The sequence below is a fragment of the Pneumocystis carinii genome (genome assembly GCF_001477545.1).
Source record: "Pneumocystis carinii B80 chromosome Unknown supercont1.8, whole genome shotgun sequence".
Classification (NCBI taxonomy): Eukaryota; Fungi; Ascomycota; class Pneumocystomycetes; order Pneumocystales; family Pneumocystaceae; genus Pneumocystis; species Pneumocystis carinii.
Window position 1 is genome coordinate 334,095 of NW_017264720.1, and position 17,067 is coordinate 351,161.

Here is a 17,067-nt window from a genome sequence, read left to right on the forward strand (position 1 = left end):
TTCTTTAAAGTTTTACAAGTCGAATTAGATAGGTTTATCACTCTGTAAATTAGAAGGATAGATTCTAGAATTTTGGAATATTGAATTATCTACATAATATATAAAAATGATATAATTTGTTTTCTTTTAATTATATTGTGTTTTTTAGTTAATTAAATGCTAATTTGATTTTTGTTAAACACTAATTTAACTTAAACCTTATTTACAACAAATTGTATGCAAATAAAATATGCTTTTGTCTAGAATTTTTATCAATAAATGGTCTAGATGTCCTAAGAAATATGAAAGGGCCTAATAGAAGTTTTTTTTCCAGAAAAATATGTTAAAAATTCTATTTTTTTTTAATAATATTTTTTTCCTTGACATTCATGATAATAAATAAACACTTTTTACCCAATTTAATAGATTTAAAATATCAATAGATCATGCTTCTTGGTTAGCCATTACTAAAAATGAATATTCTTTTTTAATATCTTTTAGATCTATTAACAATATCTTTTTTTTTTTAACTGATTATTTTTGTTTAGAACTTTTTTATTTAGGCAATTTATTTGGTTTCCTTTCAATATCCCTGGCATTTTTAATAAGTAATTTATGTTTCTTTAAGACATCTTGAGAACATTTTAGTAAATTCTTCATTGTAATAAATCAAGTCCACATGCATTCTTTCTAGAGAAAGGTGATAACATTAAGTCAATCTTCATGATTCATGATTTTTCCTATATATAAAACCTTTATCGAAAATAATTAACTTTTAAAAAATCCTTTTTATCCAATCTTTTTTTTTAAGAAAAAAAGTTATGTCCATAAAAAATATAATAAAAAAAGAACCTATATCTTCACCTAGTTTCTTGCCTTGTGTATTTTCCTTTTTTTTTCATTTTTTTTAATATAACTATTGTTGATGATCGGATATCTCACAAATGCCAAAATCTTTTAAAAGAAAATATATTAAGTTTGCCTTCTTTTATACTCTCTATTACTTGTTAATAACTTCTCCAGATTATGTGAGAATTATGATTCTTTAATTGAAAAATCTGAAAACCTTCAACTGCAAATTGAAAAAGCTAAAGTTATTGCAAATCGTATTTCTTCTGAGAATACGTAATTTCCTTATTTTATAAGAGAAAGATGCTAAGAATAAATAAGACATCTTATGGACCTTCTTTTGGATCAAGAAAATGTGTATATAAACTCTTTGGCTTCATCAGAATTAGAATCAGCAGCAGAATCAAATACAGAAACAGATTCGTTAAAAAACTATAATACTGAAAGTGATATAAGTAGTTATTATCGAAATGGAACACCGCCTCATCTACTTTCTTTAAGTCCTCACTGGGATTATTCACCGGTAGAGATTATAGAAAAAGATGAAAAAAAAGAAGATCATAGTCAGTCCATATTGTCTACAAATTCGCTTTTTTTATCTGAAAAAAAAGGGAAAAAAGGTTCTGATTAGTCTGATAATGTGTATGAGAATCCTTGACGTAGTATAATATATATAATATATTAATAAATTTTTCTAAAAAGAATACTATTTTTTTGATCGACTTCTAGATATTCGGGTTGTAGATATATAGCTATGATCTCTTTCTGATGAATGTTTATTTTTTAATCTTGAACGTGTTCTTTTATCCTATTAAAATGAATTAGATATGCTAAATATATTTTGGAATAAACCTTTACGCTTGTTCTTGTTTTCTTTCTGGGGATATCATCTTCTTCATATTCATCATCGTTATCATCAGATCGATCACGTTTCCAATCTGTTTTTTCTTCATTCATTTCAAGTTCACGTTTAACAGATGTAAGAAGTGTTGCACATCTTCTTTGCAATTCCAAAGCAGTTCGACTTTTAAAGAACCAATCAAATCTAAATAATGGTGATATTCGAATTTCTTCTCGTAAACGTTCATAAACATCTTCTGTTCCAAGTCCATATTCATTTAATTTAACAAGAAGAAACCGATCTTCCTCTTCTGTATAAGATTTTCCTTTATTTTGGTTATACATAATTTTTAATTGCTGCAATGGAGCACGATATTGTGAAATTTTTTCATGAAGAAGCTTTGTTTGACGATCCTGTTTTTGAATTCGTCCTTCTCCTGCTTCTATTTGTCCAATATAGCGTTCATATCCTTCAAAAATTAGATAGAATTTCACTTGAAATTATGAATTACCATCAATTTCAGAATATCTTTCCCAGAATACTTTAGAGTATTCTTTAATTTGAGCCAGAGTTTTACCTTCAATTTCTTGAGCTATAGCTTTAAATGAATTACGACCATGTTTTGCACAAGCTTGGATAAAATGATAAAAATCACGGCGTTGCCAATCACCAAATCCATGTAAAAGTAGTTTTTCTTTCTCTAATTGTTCTTCTTCTGTCAATGGAACAGCATTGTCTATCTCTCTTTGTTCCATATCTCGAACAGCCTTTCTTTCTTCAAGATCTTCTGGAGTTCCATCTGCAAGTGGTATTTTATAACCTATTTCTTTCTAAAATAAAAGTATTAGCAAAAAAAAAAGCAGTATAAATTCAAATACTCTAAAATATGCAGTTTCACGATCTTGTAAATCAATTAGTCTTTGTGGAAAAAATTGATGATCTTGTCTAATATTTGTTAGTTGATCGCAATAAACAAAAAAAAATATACATGTTAATTTGTTTAGGAGGTCGAGGTGCCTTAGGAGGGCCATGTGTTCTACCACCTGTTTTTAAAACACCCTTATAATATTGATCCAAAGAATATGATTGCTGAGTTCGTTCACGCTTGCTTGGATAAATCCATTTAATTCCTGCCCCGTCTGTACTTCTTTTTTTTGTGTAATCTTCGCCATTCCATTCATAGGCCGAATCAGTAGAAAACTTTTGTAAATCGTCTATTCCAAGACTTTCATAACGTTTATTAAGCTCAGCTGTTCTTTTTTCTCCTTTCTTCATTATTTCCTCAATATCGTCTTCAGTCATAGTTCCTCCCTCTTTTTGTTTAAAAACATCCTCAGCTCCATGTTGAATCATGGTTATAAGCTCTTCTTTAGATGCACTATTTTTATTTTGCAATTGAGTTCTACCCTGTTGTATAACTAATTGATCTAAACGAAGCTTTTGAGCTGCTCGTTCTAAAACTTTTTCTTCTACAGTATTATCTGTAACAAAACGGAAAACATAAACTTGTTTAGTTTGTCCAATACGATGAGCTCGGTCCATAGCTTGTAAATCAGCTTGAGGATTCCAATCGCTATCATAAATTACAACAATATCTGCTGTAGTAAGATTAATTCCTAAACCACCCGCTCTCGTAGTTAACAGAAAAAGGAATTTATCACTTCCTGGTGCATTAAAATCATCGATAGCAACAATACGATCTTCATGGGATGTTTGTCCATCAATTCTACAATATTTATATCCCCTTAGATAACAATAATCTTCTAATATATCAAGAACTCGACCCATTTGACTAAAAATAAGAACTCTGGAATCCTGAGCTTTCGACCATCTTAATAATTTGTCTAACATAACCATTTTTCCGGAATTTGTCACTATATGTTCATCAGTTGTGTATGGAGGTCCTGGTTCAGCGCCATCAAATAAATATGGATGATTACAGCATTTCCTCAGCTGCATTACTATATTTAACAAACGTGTCTTCCCTTCCTTTTTTCCTATTGCACCATTGACTGCATCTATATCTTTTTCAAGTATTTTTTGATACCATTTTACTTGCATCTCTGATAAACCAACATACAAATTGGTTTCTTTTTTAGGTTTAAGTGTTCTTTCTACATCCGACTTGACACGACGTAAAAGAAAAGGACGCAATACTTTGTGTAGTTGCTTAATAACTGTATCTGAATCGCCATTTTGGCTTTCAAACCATCTATCAAAAACTTGAGAATCTGCAAATATATCAGGTAAAAGAAAATTTAATAAAGCCCATAATTCATGTAAATTATTCTGAAGCGGTGTTCCTGTGATTAAAAGCCTATTTCTACTATTAAGCAAGCGAATAATTTTTGATAACATAGATTCTTCATTTTTAATACGATGTGCCTACTAATTAATGACAAAAAAAAAACAGAAAAGAAACAAACCTCATCAACAATGATATATTCCCAGGCAAATTTCTTAAAATGCATCTTTTCTCTCAATATTGTTTCATATGATGTAATACAAACATCAAAATTATTAGTAAGAAGTCTTTCATTAATTAAAACGGCCTATAAATTATCATGATTATTATTATACAATGATGATTTCTGTTACAAACCCTTTTGTCTTTTGGTGCTTGAAAAACAAAAACATTAATTTCTGGGATCCAACGTGAAAATTCTCGAGACCAATTATCAAGTGTTGATTTTGGTGCTGCAACAAGATGGGGCCCCCTTATACCCTTTAAAAAACGAAGATATCCTAAAAACTAATAACATAAGATCATTTAATTATTTATTTAGTAATATTTACTGATATCGTTTGTAATGTTTTCCCTAATCCCATTTCATCTGCCAAAATACCATTAATACCATTTTCATATAACGATATAAGCCAATTAAGCCCTTGAACCTGATAATCCCTCATCTTTCCTCCAATAATATCTTCAATCTTATAAACAATCATGTATAATTAATCATATTAAACTTACAAGGCGGACTTTCTGTAAAAATAGTCTGATTTCCTTCATTCGGATCCTCTTCTTGTAATAATTCCGCATCTTCCTCCTGTTCCGTTTTACGATGTCTATGATCTTTCGAATTCATTTCTTTCTTCGGCTTTTCATTCGAAAGTTTATTGATAATCTCTTTAGAATCCGCATTTGCTCCCGTCTGTAAATTAATAAAATGACGAAAAAGCTCTATTTCACATCATATCAAAATATCCCCCTTATCTAAACCTATATACCTGTCTGTCCAAGAAGAAATGAAAACCTTTTTGTCGAATCTACCGCCTATTTTCCATTCATCTATATTCTCTCTTCATACTCTTATTATATACCTTCGCTTCATTCAGTTTCGCATGCTTTTCCCCAAATTCCCTTTGTCTCTCCATATTCATCATTGTTCTATAGTTCCTCTGGCTTAACTATGCTCATTTCATGTTATTTTCATATATTCTTTATATCCAAAAACCCTTCTTACTTTCTCCTCCTCCATTAATTCCTCCTCAAACTTTAACCATTAGATATACTATTAGAACTCTATCTAATCTTATACTTTAACGTTCTGTTCTTCAAATTCTCCTGATAATTCACTTGTTGATTGGTTTTCATTGTTTTCGCTCATTTCTTATTCAATTTTTCTCGTTTTTTCGCCCTTCAAATTCACTCTATAAAAAACTCTTTATTTCTTATATAAAATACGTCTTATTCTTCTTATTTCCCTTCTATTTTACTCGTTTTTTTCCTAAAAAATATTGATTTTTTTCTCAAAAATTCTAACTTGAGATGTTCTCGAGTGATTAAAGACGTTAAGTCCTGTGAACTTCGATAAACTAAATAGACTCTCACATAAAAAAAGGGACTTAGAAAAGGATATAAATAAGCAGAATAACATAGAAATCTTAAGGAAATCTATAGTATTTTTAATTTTGGAGAGGAGCAGCCATGGATATGTCATCGCTTCATAACCATTTGCCAGGAAGGCGAAAAGAAACAAAGAGTGAACAAGATGATTTACTTTCAACATTTAAAGCAGGTATGAGTTATTTATATTATTTATGAGAAGATATTTATAAGTGATGAATAGCAGCGCTTTCAGTTACGAATTTATATAGACAAGCATTGACGGCAGCGGGTCAAGAACGGCAAGAAGGGTTTCAAGATGCTGTTGAGGAGATGTTGATGCTTTTAAATGATGGTATTACGGATATTGAGAGTCTTCGTGAGTGGTGTATTGCACGACGTAGAAATGAGGGGAATTCATATTCATCATCAAATTTTTCAGAAGAATCTAATCATAATACATCATGTACAAATTCATTAGATTTAAACTTTTCAAAACCGACCTTATCATCGAGTCCTACACCTCAGTGCTTTCAAAATATATTAACGGAGCGGACTGAGACATTATATGATTCAAATAATCCATCTAACGACGAAAATATATCATTTCAGCTCATTGATTCACCTCGTTTGTCAACTAAACATCGTATCATTTTCAATGATTCTAAAAACGTATCTTCAAAGAAATGTCGTCATTTTTAGTTTTTTGATTTACGTTTATTCTATCTAACTATTTCTTTACTTTCATTATTCTTTTTTTCTTTATGTATCATTATATATATCCATTATACTATACAGATAGACCTAAACCATAAACCTTGACCTTCCCATGGCCTTCCCTTGACCTTACCTTGCCCTGTACCATACTGTACACCTAGCCCTGGCTCTTTGACTGCCCTGCTTTAGTGACGGCCAGGTTTTGCAAAATCTTAACTTGTATTTGATCTTTTTAAAGGCCTGCTTATATGGATAACTTGGTTCTTCGCTCATCTCTTGAAGGACATACGGGATGGGTTACTGCTATTGTATCTTCTCCAGAAAATCCCAATATGATTGTTTCTGCGTCTAGAGATAAGACAATTATTGTCTGGCAATTGCTAGAGAATGGAACATTTGGAATACCAAGGAAAGCATTGAGAGTAAGATGGGATTATATTAGTTTTTGGGTGGTATTTAGTCTCTGAATAGGGACATAGCCATTTTATTCAGGATTTGGCTATTTCATCAGATGGTCAATATGTTCTTTCAGCGTCTTGGGACAAGACGCTAAGATTATGGGACTTAAATACAGGGCAGACTACGAGACGATTTGTTGGACATACAAGTGATGTTCTAAGTGTTAGTTTTTCTATGGATAATAGGCAAATTGTTAGTGGATCTCGAGATAAGACGATAAAGCTTTGGAATACGCTTGGAGATTGTAAAATGACTATACGGGAAGGAGGACATACTGATTGGGTGTCTTGTATTCGTTTTTCACCGGGTCTTAATAATCTTATTACTGTATCGGCTGGATGGGATAAGATGGTTAAGGTATTAAGAAGAATTTTTATTTCTCCATTAGAAGATCATCAGAGATCATGAATATTTTATTATGGGACATAAATATCTTATTATGGGACATGAATATTATATATTTATGTTTTAGATATAGTTTTTTAATGATTTATTGTAGTTGATGATGAATCGGAGAAATATAAAGTCATTATTTGGTAAAACTAATATATAAATAGTCATGGGATCTTTCAAACTTTAAGCTTAAAACAAATTACATAGGTCATAATGTAAATATTTTCATATTTTATTTTTTTTTTAAAAAAAACAGGGTTTTATCAATTCTGTAACTATATCTCCAGATGGATCTTTATGTGCTTCTGGTGGAAAAGATACTATAGTCATGTTATGGGATCTTAATGAATCTAAACATTTATATTCCTTAGAAGCTGGTGATATTATTAATGCTTTGGTATTTTCACCTAATCGATATTGGCTTTGTGCTGCTACTGCTACAAGTATAAAAATTTTTGATCTTGAAACAAAGTATTATATTTATACTTTATTTTTCTTTTATTAATCTAATATTCTTAAAGAATTACTGTTGATGAACTTAAAGTTGACTTTACTGGTGTTGGAAAAAAATCTTCTGACCCAGAATGTATTTCTTTATGTTGGTCTGCTGATGGACAGACTCTTTTTTCTGGTTACACTGATAGTATTATTCGGTATTTTCACTTATTTCTATTATATTTTAACTTTTTTTTTTAGTGTATGGCAAGTCACTACTTGATTTTTTCATTATTCATCTTCATATAATATCATTAAAATATTTAACTATTTTTGTTTCTAAATTATATATTTTTCTACATTTAATATATATATATATTACAAATTTCTTATATCGCCTATTTCTCCTCATACAGACCAATATGTTAGTTCTTTTTACAATATTTAATAGAGGAGGGATTGTTCTTTGGGAGAGAGCTTTTGATGATTTACCATTTAATATTATAAAGAATTTTATTAATGATATCTTTATTGAAGAGCAAAAGTCTAAGACAACCTATATAAAAGAAGATTTAGCAGTGAAATGGACTATATCTAATGAATATGGGCTTGTATTTGCAGTATATATCTATATTTTTCATGGAGGGATCTGAATAGTGGTTTAGGCCGTATATATAAGTCTTTCAGAGTTATATTATGTTGAAGAATTTCTTGAAAATATTAAGAAGTTATTTTGTCAGATATATAATGAACATCTTAAGAAAAAGGACTTTTGTTCAAGAAATTATAAATTTGATTCATATTTTGATACTAAGATTGAAGAATTTAATGCTTTAAATGTATATTTTATAAGAAAAAATATGATAGTAAGATAATGGGTTAATTAGACAAAGAAATTAGCAACATTTATGTCTAAAAAAGAGGAGATTACGGAAGATTCTTTATCTTGTAAGGATTCTGAGAAGAAAAATGGTATAATATTTATTTATTTATTTAAAATATGAAATTAAGATGTAGATATTGTATGTCAAAATGTTGCTATGTCAAATGTTTCAGAGACAGTTAAAACAAGGTTTCCATTAAAAAAGGATCATCAGAAAAGGAGTACGAACAAGAATTCTAAGAAAAATGATCTTAAAATGGGTGATTTAAGGTGATATTTAGCATTTTTTATTATTATATATATATATATTTCTTAGTGATAAAGAAACTGTTAAAAAAAACAAAAAGGTTATGCGTAAATGGGAAAATCATTATATTGTAGATGGTGATTGTGAAGATGATGCTTTAGATTATTCTGTTGAGCCTGAAAATTCTTCTTATTCAAATCAAAATGATATGTTAGATATAGCTAAAGAAAATCTAAGTTCAAAAAATGGAAAAGTTTTTATTATTAAGGAAATTGATGATGATAATGATGAAACTAATGGTGAAAATGATAAAAAAGAATTACATATATGGGTATTAAATATATTTACTAATCTTGTTAAAAAAAGAGTTCTTTCATTAGATGATATCAATCCTGCTTTAACAAAAATGAAAGAATTATTATTGAAGAAAAATATTGCAAAGGAAGTTGTGGATAATATATGTGAATCTGTTCAGAATAATCTAATTGGGAAAAATATTGGTACTTTTCAATGTAAACTAAGTGCTTTTTTATGGGCATAACTAAAATTTTTAAGCTATTCATACTATTATTAAAACAACTATGGAATCTACTCTTAAACAGATTTTAACTCCATCAGCATCTATAGATCTTCTTAAAGAAATTGATGATTCAAAGGCACAAAAAAGACCATATACAATTTCATTTGTTGGTTTTAATGGTGTTGGAAAATCTACTACCCTATCTAAAATAGCATTTTGGCTTTTAAAAAATCATTTAAAAATTCTTGTTGCTGCTTGTGATACTTTTAGAAGTGGGGCAATAGAACAACTTCAAGTTCATGTGAGAAATTTGCAACAATTATCTGAAAGGGAAAATTGCGGTAAAATAGAATTATTTGAAAAAGGGTATGGGAAAGATGCGAATATAATAGCAAATAATTCTATTTTATATGGTATTTTATCTTTTATTTTATATATAAATTTAATAATATATATAGCGAAAAAGAAAGAATTTGATGTAGTTTTAATAGACACTTCAGGAAGACGCCATAATGATACACGTCTTATGTCCCCATTAGAAAAAGTTATCAAAATATTATTTTTTTTGATTTTTACTAACATATATAGCTTGTTACTACAGAAAATATTGATAAAGTTTTTCAGGTAGCAGAAGCCTTAGCAGGTGCTGATGTAGTATCTCAAGCTAAGAATTTCAATAATGCTTTAGGTTATAAAAGAAAATTGGATGGATTCATTATTTCTAAAATGGATACTGTTGGAAATGTTATTGGAACAATAGTTTCTATAACATGGGCTACTGGTATTCCAATTATATTTATAGGAAATGGTCAGACATATACTGATATTCGTGTTCTTTCTGTATCATGGGCTGTAAAAATGTTAATGAATTAATTATTTATAAATTATAAAAGTTATTTTATTAGAAATTATTATATGTTTTAACACTCTTTATATATTAATGTTATTAATGTTATTAATGCGGTATTTATAAAAACATTGTTTAATTATTTTATGCTGTAAATAGGTTTTAGATGATTTATATTATGTATATTAAATAGTAATATTATTTATTTTAGAAAAATATTACATATAAAATTTATCAGACTCTTTAAATAAATTATACATTGTTATTGAGTTTTATTGACTTATTTAGATTTAATATATATTAAAGATTTAGAATTTAGTACAGAAATTAGTTTAACTTTTAATTTATTAATTCTACACTTTTTAATAATCTTTTATAAAAATATTTGCCTCTTGGATCTTAAATCTAATTCTTTTGGGTTTTTTTATATAAATTTATAGCACTGGATGTATTCAAGTAATTTAAAAAAAAATCTATTATTTAAATATATTATTGCAGATACAATATTTGATATTTAGAATGTTTAGTTCATTTATAAATATAGATTATTATTTATTCTTTTTTGATTTTTTTTAAAAATTTCAAGATCTTAAATGATATCATTTTCTATTTCTTTATTATTTCCCTTATTTCCCTTATTTCCTAATAAAACAATTTCTCTCTTCAATATTTAAACATTATTTGAAACTTTATATTCTTGTATTTTATGTTTTAATATAAAAAATACATTCATCAATAATTTTTACATTATCATTAATCAATTGATATACATTATCATTTTAAACTTAATCACAATAAACATATCATTTGTTTTATTCATTCCAATTGATATTATCTCATCAATTGCTTCTTTATAAAACATCTATTCTTTATAATGTTCTTCTTAATAAATTCTTATAATATAATACTTTTTAACTGTTTTTTTGGATATTTACATATAGAATTCTCAAAAGAATTTTTATTCTTATATAACATTATCCATTATATACATAAACATTATTCTACATTAGATATCTGTATAAATTTCAAATCCATTTAATCAATTTGATTTTATTTTAAACAAATAGACTCTTATTCGCTTATTTAAATTGATATTCCATATACATGTTTTACACATAAAAATGCCTAAATACCATATATATATTATCTAGAACATCCAATAAAGGTTTATATTAACCTTTTGTCTATATATATGATATTTTTAATTTTTTGTTTACTAATAATATATGTTTTTAAAAAATTTATATAGAAAATAAAAAAAGTCCCTTAATATTAAGAAATATAAGACTTCTATCCCATTTTATTCCTTTTTACTCCCTCATTGCCCACTATTTCTTAAAAATATTTATGTCCTAAATATCTTAATATATTAAGATATTTTTACCAAAAATATCTTAATATAAAGATATATTCCTTTTTATTTAGAGAATATCTCAGGGTTTATCTGTTTTTTCTTGGAAAATACTAAGAAAAGCTGGGTTTAGCGGCTCGTTTGTTCTATACTCTTGAATTTTCAAAAATGGGTCTATTTTCCTATTGTTTTAAGAAAAAAAGGTTAACATCCTCTTCAATATTGTCCCATCAAAGAGGTTTATGGGTACGTTCTTCTTTAACCCAAGATTTATCAGGATCTCCATTGCCATCACCAATTGATAAGTTTCGTAAGCAAATGGGCTTTATTTTTGGTCAGAAAGAGGGTTAATAGGGAATTAGCATTTGTATTTAAGCATGCGCCAAAGGCACCGGCTTATTCTCGTTTTTTTCCTCCTTCAAAAGACTTAAAACCTCTGACATATGTTTTTGATTCTTTACAGAGTATTTTTGCAACATATTCTTCATATTCATCAGCAGAAGTTCGGTTTGGTAAAGATTACTGGCCAAATGAGTTCAGTATAGGAGGTATTTCGGTCTTTTTTGGGGATTTTTTGCTTATATTCTAAGCAACATATGCTATTGGCAAGTTTTTCCAGCTTCTTAAGGAGCCTAGATCAAGATTGTCTGAAATTATGACAGAGGATTTACTTGTACTTCTTGATGAATATATTAGAAAGGATAATGATGAGCCTTTGAGGCTACAGCCGTATATACGGCTGAAACAAGTGTATAATTCAAAGATTCGTGCAGTATATGTCAATTTTGGGTGCAAAGATACATTTAAATGTCTTTCAGAGCTTGAAAAATCAAATGTAAAAGATCCAAGATATATTAGAATAAGATGGAAGACGTTTAATATTGGATTGAAACTAACATCATATGAAAAAGATGTTCCATCATCATTTAGTGGTATTAAAAATCTATCTATAAGGGAAATGAAGAAGGGAGTATCATATGCAGTGGATTTAGAGATAGATGGTGAGTTTGAGACGGGTTATTTTGATTTTTTAGATGGAAAAAATGAAAATATTCTGCCCAAAATTGTAAATAAGGAAAAACGCACAATAGTTGTGACATTTCAAAGTCAACATTGTAATCCTGCATGTAAATTGTCTGTAGAGGATGTATATGATGATGATGAACTTGTTAAAGAAGGGGTTGAATGGAAAATATCAGTATATAAATATATTTATTGGCATTAATTAAAAATATTATAGGATATAGACTATGTAATATTTGAAAAAAGGCTAAGAGATATTGAAAATTTTGAAAAAGGATAAGACGCTTTCATATTTGTTGACTTGGTTATGAAATATTTTTATATATATAGAATATAATCATAGAGAAATGGTTCTAAATTATCTTTATAATTTTAAGATTTAATCCTCAAATATTTATAAATCATATATCAGATATTGATATTTAAAACTAGAGGCACCCTTTTTTTGTGATAAAAATATTAAAGATTTTATTTGCACTATAAAGATAAAATCATAAAATAATTCAAAGCAATATGTAATCTTGGTAAAAATATTCATTAATATATTACTTAATGATTATTAAATATATCTATCTAGAATATGTTTTATTTTTCTTGGAAAATATATTTTAAAATAAAAATATGAATACTTTTTATGAAAATTAGTCTTAAAGTATTTAATTTTGAAAGTTTAGGATATGTTTTTTAAGAAAAATGTATCATAATTAAAACCACCATTGCTAAATTATAAATAATATACAAAAATGCCCTTAAAGGTAGAAAAATATAATTTTAAAAATTGTTTGAATTATACTCATAAAATGTCAAAGAAATACTTAAAAAAATGGTAAATATTCCTATAAAAAGCCTTTCTTAACATAAAATCATGATTATAAAAGTATCAACATAATATCCTACGTAATTTATAAGTTTCGAAAAAATACTTCAACATATTATACCATTACTAATTCTCCTCATATTTCTTAGTTTAAATCAAATTTATTAATCCCAAAAATACGTTTTCGATGTGTCTACATTATTAGTAATAAATAAAAATCTCTAATATAAACACTTACAGAGGGAAGTTTTGGTACTAATACCATTAAAAGTGCCCAGAGATTAATAAAAAACGTCCAGAAATCATAATGTGTATAATGTGTGCTTAAAAGAAATCTATTTATTTAAATTAAATAATATTCAAAAAAAAAATTATACATACAAAATAATAGGAACCGCTGTAAGATACTTCTTAGCTGGTGTATATTGCGCACCATTGTCCATTTGCTCCCACATCGTTAAATTATCATACGCTCCTGAATTAAACTCAAATGGAACTCCTTTTACCCAATGAAACATAATATATGAACTCTATCTTAAATCAGCTTCTCTTCCTTCTTCTTAATTCCCTCATTACAAGCATGTACGTCAAATTTGTAAGTGTCCATGAGAGCTCTTGAGATACCGCCGGAAATGCGTTATATAGTATTTTAAGATACGAAATAACAACAATATGTATAATCCATGCTCCTAACCCCCTCCATTAACTTTCTTTCTAACTATCCACTATATTCCTGCCTTTAAAATTCACCCAGTCACAATTAAAATTACTTTGACTTCCTTGATCTAAACTATCATCTGCCGTCGATGCTTGAACATCATGGATAATTGACGACGATCGTCTACACATATCATAAACCAGAATATCCGATCTATATATCTGGTCTAATATACTGCATGACATAGAGATTCTTTATAAAGACTTTCTTTAAAAAACTCTAATTTTACTTAAAAAAAGTGCCTTAAAAACTCAATAAATACTTCAAATAATATTCAAATAATATTAATAATCCTAGATTTAATCATTAAGACCTGTTAATCTTCTTTTAACCTGTATTCTTACCTTTTTATAAGAATTTTTAAAAATTTGACGTTATCAGCTTAGATTTTCTTAATAAGCCTTAATTTTTACGTAGGAGACTGGACGTCATAAAAATGTCTAACAGCTTAAGAGGGCTAGAAGAGGGGCAAAAAGGGCAGGACGAAGAAGATAAGGTATATTTTTATGAAGAAAGGTCAGTATATAAGGAGTTTATGAGTTTTTTTAGTATTTAAAATGGTTTAGATTTGATAGATTTGAAATGAAAAAAGTTGAGGAGTTTATGGGTGTTTTTGAAGGGGAAAAAAGGGAAGAAAAGGACGGGAATGAGTGGGTTATTGATGTAGAAGGGGTTGAGCGAAAAAAGGAATCGAATCTGGGGAGTTTTGGGCAAGAAAATGAAGAAATAAAAGTAAATGAAAAATTAAAGGAATCAGCAAGTGAAATAAGTGAAGAATCGGAGAATACCGATGTAGCAGATGATTGGACAGAAGTATGAATTCGTATGGAAGTTTTTAGTAATAATATGGTTAATATTTTTTTTAGTTGAGTAAAGGTAGATATTTTGGGTCAGTAGAAGATGAGATTATATGTCATAAATGTGCGGAACCAGGACATATTGCACGTGAATGTTTTCAAGAAATGGTATATAATAAAAGAGATTTGAAAGAGATTGATGTATTTTTAATGATAGTGTACGAATTGTGGGACGGTGAATGAACATTTAGCATCACGATGTCCAATGTTACAAAAATGTCATAATTGTAATGAATTAGGACATATTCTTATAGTGAATGAGGAAATTTTTGTAATAATTTTATACTTATGAGATTAGGATTGTAAAAAACCTCGAAAAATAAATATATGTAGTACATGTTCATCAAAATACCATCCAGATGATGTAAAATGGAATGATAATGAGAATAAAAGGGTTAATGATAATAGATGTGTCCTAAAATATGGAGATGTTATATATTTAATCCAGATGCACCAAAAGAATTTACTCCTAAGCGATATTGTTATAATTGTGCGGAATATGGACATTACGGTGATGTATTTTGCTTGTATATATAATTAATAGACTTAATATTTGATATAGGATTGTCGTCTTCCTCAATATTCTAGGTATTTAGAATCATCAGCTTTTTGTATTGATAATGAGCCGATTCCTGCCTCTGAATACGAGTATTTAAAACATAAAGAAAAGATAAAAAAGAAGAAACTTTTAAGAGAATATAGAGAATATGAGAAAGAAGATTGGTTTGTACGAAAAATGAAAAAAAAGTGCATGGATCATAAATCGCCAAGACTAGATACTTTTCAAAAAGATAAATCATATAATAAGATAAATTATTTAAATAGTGTACATAATAGGCATGACGAACTTTTATATAATAACTCAGATAAACGACAAAACAACAAATATGATAAAAAACGACTAAAAAGAAATTTAAATAAAGGGAAACCTATTTATATTGATTTGATTCCACGTTAAAATGGTATTCTTTATAAAAAATTGTGATTATTTATCTAGTAAAAATAATGAAACTCATAAAACTCTTTGTATATATTGTACTATTATTTCCATGTTATAGTCCAATTTAATACACTTCCTCCTAAAAAAGGTACTAAAATATTATCATCTGAACCAAGTTCTGATGCAATTTGTAATGGTTTTCTCGTCAATATAATTCTTTTATCTATACCAATATCTTTAACATTATAAAATTCTCTTCCAAATATACATGCAAAATTTTCAAGCTTATCTAACTTTCCCACCCTATCAAAAGCTTCTGCAAGATAACTTATAAGATATGGTTGAGTAAATATTCCCGCCGCTATTTTTCTTGATCCTATTTTATGCTTTTGTGGATGTGGTGCTGAATCACTTCCAAGAAAAAATTTCTTATTACCACTCGTCGCCGCATTCAAAAGAGCTTTTCTATCCGATGGAAACTTTGCTACCGGCTTACAATATGCATATGGATCCCCTGCCCAATCATCAATCGTTAAAAAAAGATGGTGAGCTGTAATCGTCCCCGATACATTCTCCCCACATTTCTCAATCGCTTCTATAGCTTCTTTTGTCGTACAATGCTCAAAAACTATCTTCAATCTCGGAAATAATTCATGTAATTTATAAAGTATTGGCAAAAACTCTCGTTCTGCTGTTAAAATCGTAACATCCTCCTCAATTGAACTCGCTATTTCACCATGAATATTCAAAATAAGTCCATATCTCTCCATAGCCGAAAATACCGGATAATAGGTTTCATAATTTTCAACCCCAAATTCTGAATGGGTCGTAACACCTTTTCATTTTTAATACAAAAATATCCCATAATACTTTCATAAACCCTTAGGATACATTTTGACTCCTTCAATATCATTAAATATTCTTCCTCTTCCCTCCAAATTCATATACCTATAATCCCCTTCCCCTTCGCCTCCTCAATCACCGACGGCGTAATCTCTTCGCACAAATAAAGACTCATAAGAAACGTTATATTTGGGTCCAATTCCTCTAGTTTACGCTTATATTCCATGCAGGATTCAATAGATGTAATAGGAGGATTAAGATTAGGCTTTATCTCATCAGTTTATCTATTTTTCTCCGGAAAAAAAGCAACCATAACATATACTATTGAGCAACCTCCATGACGAATAAATGGGACGACGTATTCCATCATTTTATCCGATCTTAAGTGGGTATGGAAGTCTGCAGCAGAGGATAATTCGAGGTGGTTCATGTGGTAAAAAAAGCGTAGGTTGAGAGGTAAGAAAAATATCGAGGATCGAACGACATAAAAAAATACGAGGGTTATTGGGTAAGAAAAGG

General features: G+C 28.4%; 9 protein-coding genes across 9 annotated transcripts; 6 read left to right on the forward strand and 3 right to left on the reverse strand.

Moving 5' to 3' along the window:
• Nucleotides 1–900: 900 nt before the first annotated feature.
• Nucleotides 901–1,531, forward strand: T552_02009 (hypothetical protein). The gene is made up of 3 exons (XM_018370569.1): nt 901–955; nt 1,003–1,104; nt 1,150–1,531. The coding sequence occupies exons 1-3, from the start codon at nt 924–926 to the stop codon at nt 1,457–1,459; spliced, it is 444 nt and encodes a 147-aa protein (XP_018225859.1). The 5' UTR covers nt 901–923; the 3' UTR covers nt 1,460–1,531.
• Nucleotides 1,489–5,324, reverse strand: T552_02010 (hypothetical protein). Its single transcript, XM_018370570.1, has 13 exons — nt 5,212–5,324; nt 5,137–5,166; nt 4,994–5,080; nt 4,901–4,946; nt 4,644–4,853; nt 4,466–4,596; nt 4,272–4,421; nt 4,096–4,221; nt 2,658–4,054; nt 2,548–2,614; nt 2,181–2,499; nt 1,681–2,138; nt 1,489–1,636 (listed from the first exon to the last, which is right to left on the reverse strand). The coding sequence occupies exons 1-13, from the start codon at nt 5,278–5,280 to the stop codon at nt 1,535–1,537; spliced, it is 3,192 nt and encodes a 1,063-aa protein (XP_018225860.1). The 5' UTR covers nt 5,281–5,324; the 3' UTR covers nt 1,489–1,534.
• Nucleotides 5,325–5,554: 230 nt separating this feature from the next.
• T552_02011 (hypothetical protein) lies at nt 5,555–6,246 on the forward strand. Its single transcript, XM_018370571.1, has 2 exons — nt 5,555–5,691; nt 5,743–6,246. Exons 1-2 carry the CDS (start codon nt 5,601–5,603, stop codon nt 6,198–6,200), a joined length of 549 nt encoding a protein of 182 aa, XP_018225861.1. The 5' UTR covers nt 5,555–5,600; the 3' UTR covers nt 6,201–6,246.
• A 163-nt stretch (nt 6,247–6,409) lies between these two features.
• Nucleotides 6,410–7,818, forward strand: T552_02012 (guanine nucleotide-binding protein subunit beta-like protein). Its single transcript, XM_018370572.1, has 6 exons — nt 6,410–6,637; nt 6,687–7,031; nt 7,232–7,282; nt 7,324–7,538; nt 7,589–7,720; nt 7,764–7,818. The coding sequence occupies exons 1-6, from the start codon at nt 6,464–6,466 to the stop codon at nt 7,783–7,785; spliced, it is 939 nt and encodes a 312-aa protein (XP_018225862.1). The 5' UTR covers nt 6,410–6,463; the 3' UTR covers nt 7,786–7,818.
• A 65-nt stretch (nt 7,819–7,883) lies between these two features.
• Nucleotides 7,884–10,071, forward strand: T552_02013 (hypothetical protein). The gene is made up of 8 exons (XM_018370573.1): nt 7,884–8,122; nt 8,168–8,341; nt 8,390–8,474; nt 8,520–8,655; nt 8,702–9,144; nt 9,188–9,565; nt 9,611–9,696; nt 9,741–10,071. Exons 1-8 carry the CDS (start codon nt 7,925–7,927, stop codon nt 10,023–10,025), a joined length of 1,785 nt encoding a protein of 594 aa, XP_018225863.1. The 5' UTR covers nt 7,884–7,924; the 3' UTR covers nt 10,026–10,071.
• A 1,406-nt stretch (nt 10,072–11,477) lies between these two features.
• Nucleotides 11,478–12,697, forward strand: T552_02014 (hypothetical protein). The gene is made up of 4 exons (XM_018370574.1): nt 11,478–11,660; nt 11,713–11,898; nt 11,941–12,548; nt 12,591–12,697. Exons 1-4 carry the CDS (start codon nt 11,519–11,521, stop codon nt 12,651–12,653), a joined length of 999 nt encoding a protein of 332 aa, XP_018225864.1. The 5' UTR covers nt 11,478–11,518; the 3' UTR covers nt 12,654–12,697.
• Nucleotides 12,698–13,247: 550 nt separating this feature from the next.
• Nucleotides 13,248–14,131, reverse strand: T552_02015 (hypothetical protein). Its single transcript, XM_018370575.1, has 6 exons — nt 13,928–14,131; nt 13,767–13,879; nt 13,572–13,720; nt 13,429–13,525; nt 13,312–13,383; nt 13,248–13,266 (listed from the first exon to the last, which is right to left on the reverse strand). The coding sequence occupies exons 1-5, from the start codon at nt 14,091–14,093 to the stop codon at nt 13,336–13,338; spliced, it is 573 nt and encodes a 190-aa protein (XP_018225865.1). The 5' UTR covers nt 14,094–14,131; the 3' UTR covers nt 13,248–13,266; nt 13,312–13,335.
• Nucleotides 14,132–14,298: 167 nt separating this feature from the next.
• On the forward strand, nt 14,299–15,769 carry T552_02016 (hypothetical protein). Its single transcript, XM_018370576.1, has 7 exons — nt 14,299–14,424; nt 14,475–14,721; nt 14,775–14,873; nt 14,923–15,018; nt 15,064–15,129; nt 15,174–15,281; nt 15,328–15,769. Exons 1-7 carry the CDS (start codon nt 14,345–14,347, stop codon nt 15,721–15,723), a joined length of 1,092 nt encoding a protein of 363 aa, XP_018225866.1. The 5' UTR covers nt 14,299–14,344; the 3' UTR covers nt 15,724–15,769.
• Nucleotides 15,770–15,806: 37 nt separating this feature from the next.
• On the reverse strand, nt 15,807–16,978 carry T552_02017 (dihydroorotase, homodimeric type; the record flags this gene model as incomplete). Its single annotated transcript, XM_018370577.1, has 4 exons — nt 15,807–16,540; nt 16,586–16,606; nt 16,654–16,813; nt 16,859–16,978. 4 exons carry the CDS (start codon nt 16,976–16,978, stop codon nt 15,807–15,809), a joined length of 1,035 nt encoding a protein of 344 aa, XP_018225867.1.
• Between the last annotated feature and the right edge of the window lie 89 nt (nt 16,979–17,067).

Coding starts and splice junctions, on each gene's coding strand:
- T552_02010 (XM_018370570.1), bottom strand. CDS start 5,280: ATGAGCGAAAACAATGAAAACCAATCAACAAGTGAATTATCAGGAGAA. Junction 2,500..2,547: donor GTGAAACTGCATATTTTAGA/GTATTTGAATTT, acceptor CTTTTATTTTAG/AAAGAAATAGGTTATAAAAT. Junction 1,637..1,680: donor AAACAAGAACAAGCGTAAAG/GTTTATTCCAAA, acceptor TCATTTTAATAG/GATAAAAGAACACGTTCAAG.
- T552_02011 (XM_018370571.1), top strand. CDS start 5,601: ATGGATATGTCATCGCTTCATAACCATTTGCCAGGAAGGCGAAAAGAA. Junction 5,692..5,742: donor ACTTTCAACATTTAAAGCAG/GTATGAGTTATT, acceptor AGTGATGAATAG/CAGCGCTTTCAGTTACGAAT.
- T552_02015 (XM_018370575.1), bottom strand. CDS start 14,093: ATGTCATGCAGTATATTAGACCAGATATATAGATCGGATATTCTGGTT. Junction 13,880..13,927: donor TGACTGGGTGAATTTTAAAG/GCAGGAATATAG, acceptor GGAGGGGGTTAG/GAGCATGGATTATACATATT. Junction 13,526..13,571: donor ACAGCGGTTCCTATTATTTT/GTATGTATAATT, acceptor TTAAATAAATAG/ATTTCTTTTAAGCACACATT.
- T552_02012 (XM_018370572.1), top strand. CDS start 6,464: ATGGATAACTTGGTTCTTCGCTCATCTCTTGAAGGACATACGGGATGG. Junction 7,283..7,323: donor CAAATTACATAGGTCATAAT/GTAAATATTTTC, acceptor TAAAAAAAACAG/GGTTTTATCAATTCTGTAAC. Junction 7,539..7,588: donor ATTTTTGATCTTGAAACAAA/GTATTATATTTA, acceptor ATATTCTTAAAG/AATTACTGTTGATGAACTTA.
- T552_02016 (XM_018370576.1), top strand. CDS start 14,345: ATGTCTAACAGCTTAAGAGGGCTAGAAGAGGGGCAAAAAGGGCAGGAC. Junction 14,722..14,774: donor TAGCAGATGATTGGACAGAA/GTATGAATTCGT, acceptor TATTTTTTTTAG/TTGAGTAAAGGTAGATATTT. Junction 14,874..14,922: donor GTGAATGTTTTCAAGAAATG/GTATATAATAAA, acceptor TTTTAATGATAG/TGTACGAATTGTGGGACGGT.
- T552_02013 (XM_018370573.1), top strand. CDS start 7,925: ATGTTAGTTCTTTTTACAATATTTAATAGAGGAGGGATTGTTCTTTGG. Junction 8,656..8,701: donor CTTAAAATGGGTGATTTAAG/GTGATATTTAGC, acceptor TATATTTCTTAG/TGATAAAGAAACTGTTAAAA. Junction 9,145..9,187: donor AAATATTGGTACTTTTCAAT/GTAAACTAAGTG, acceptor AAAATTTTTAAG/CTATTCATACTATTATTAAA.
- T552_02014 (XM_018370574.1), top strand. CDS start 11,519: ATGGGTCTATTTTCCTATTGTTTTAAGAAAAAAAGGTTAACATCCTCT. Junction 11,661..11,712: donor ATCACCAATTGATAAGTTTC/GTAAGCAAATGG, acceptor ATAGGGAATTAG/CATTTGTATTTAAGCATGCG. Junction 12,549..12,590: donor GGGTTGAATGGAAAATATCA/GTATATAAATAT, acceptor AAAATATTATAG/GATATAGACTATGTAATATT.
- T552_02009 (XM_018370569.1), top strand. CDS start 924: ATGCCAAAATCTTTTAAAAGAAAATATATTAA. Junction 956..1,002: donor TTTAAAAGAAAATATATTAA/GTTTGCCTTCTT, acceptor TAACTTCTCCAG/ATTATGTGAGAATTATGATT. Junction 1,105..1,149: donor CGTATTTCTTCTGAGAATAC/GTAATTTCCTTA, acceptor AGAATAAATAAG/ACATCTTATGGACCTTCTTT.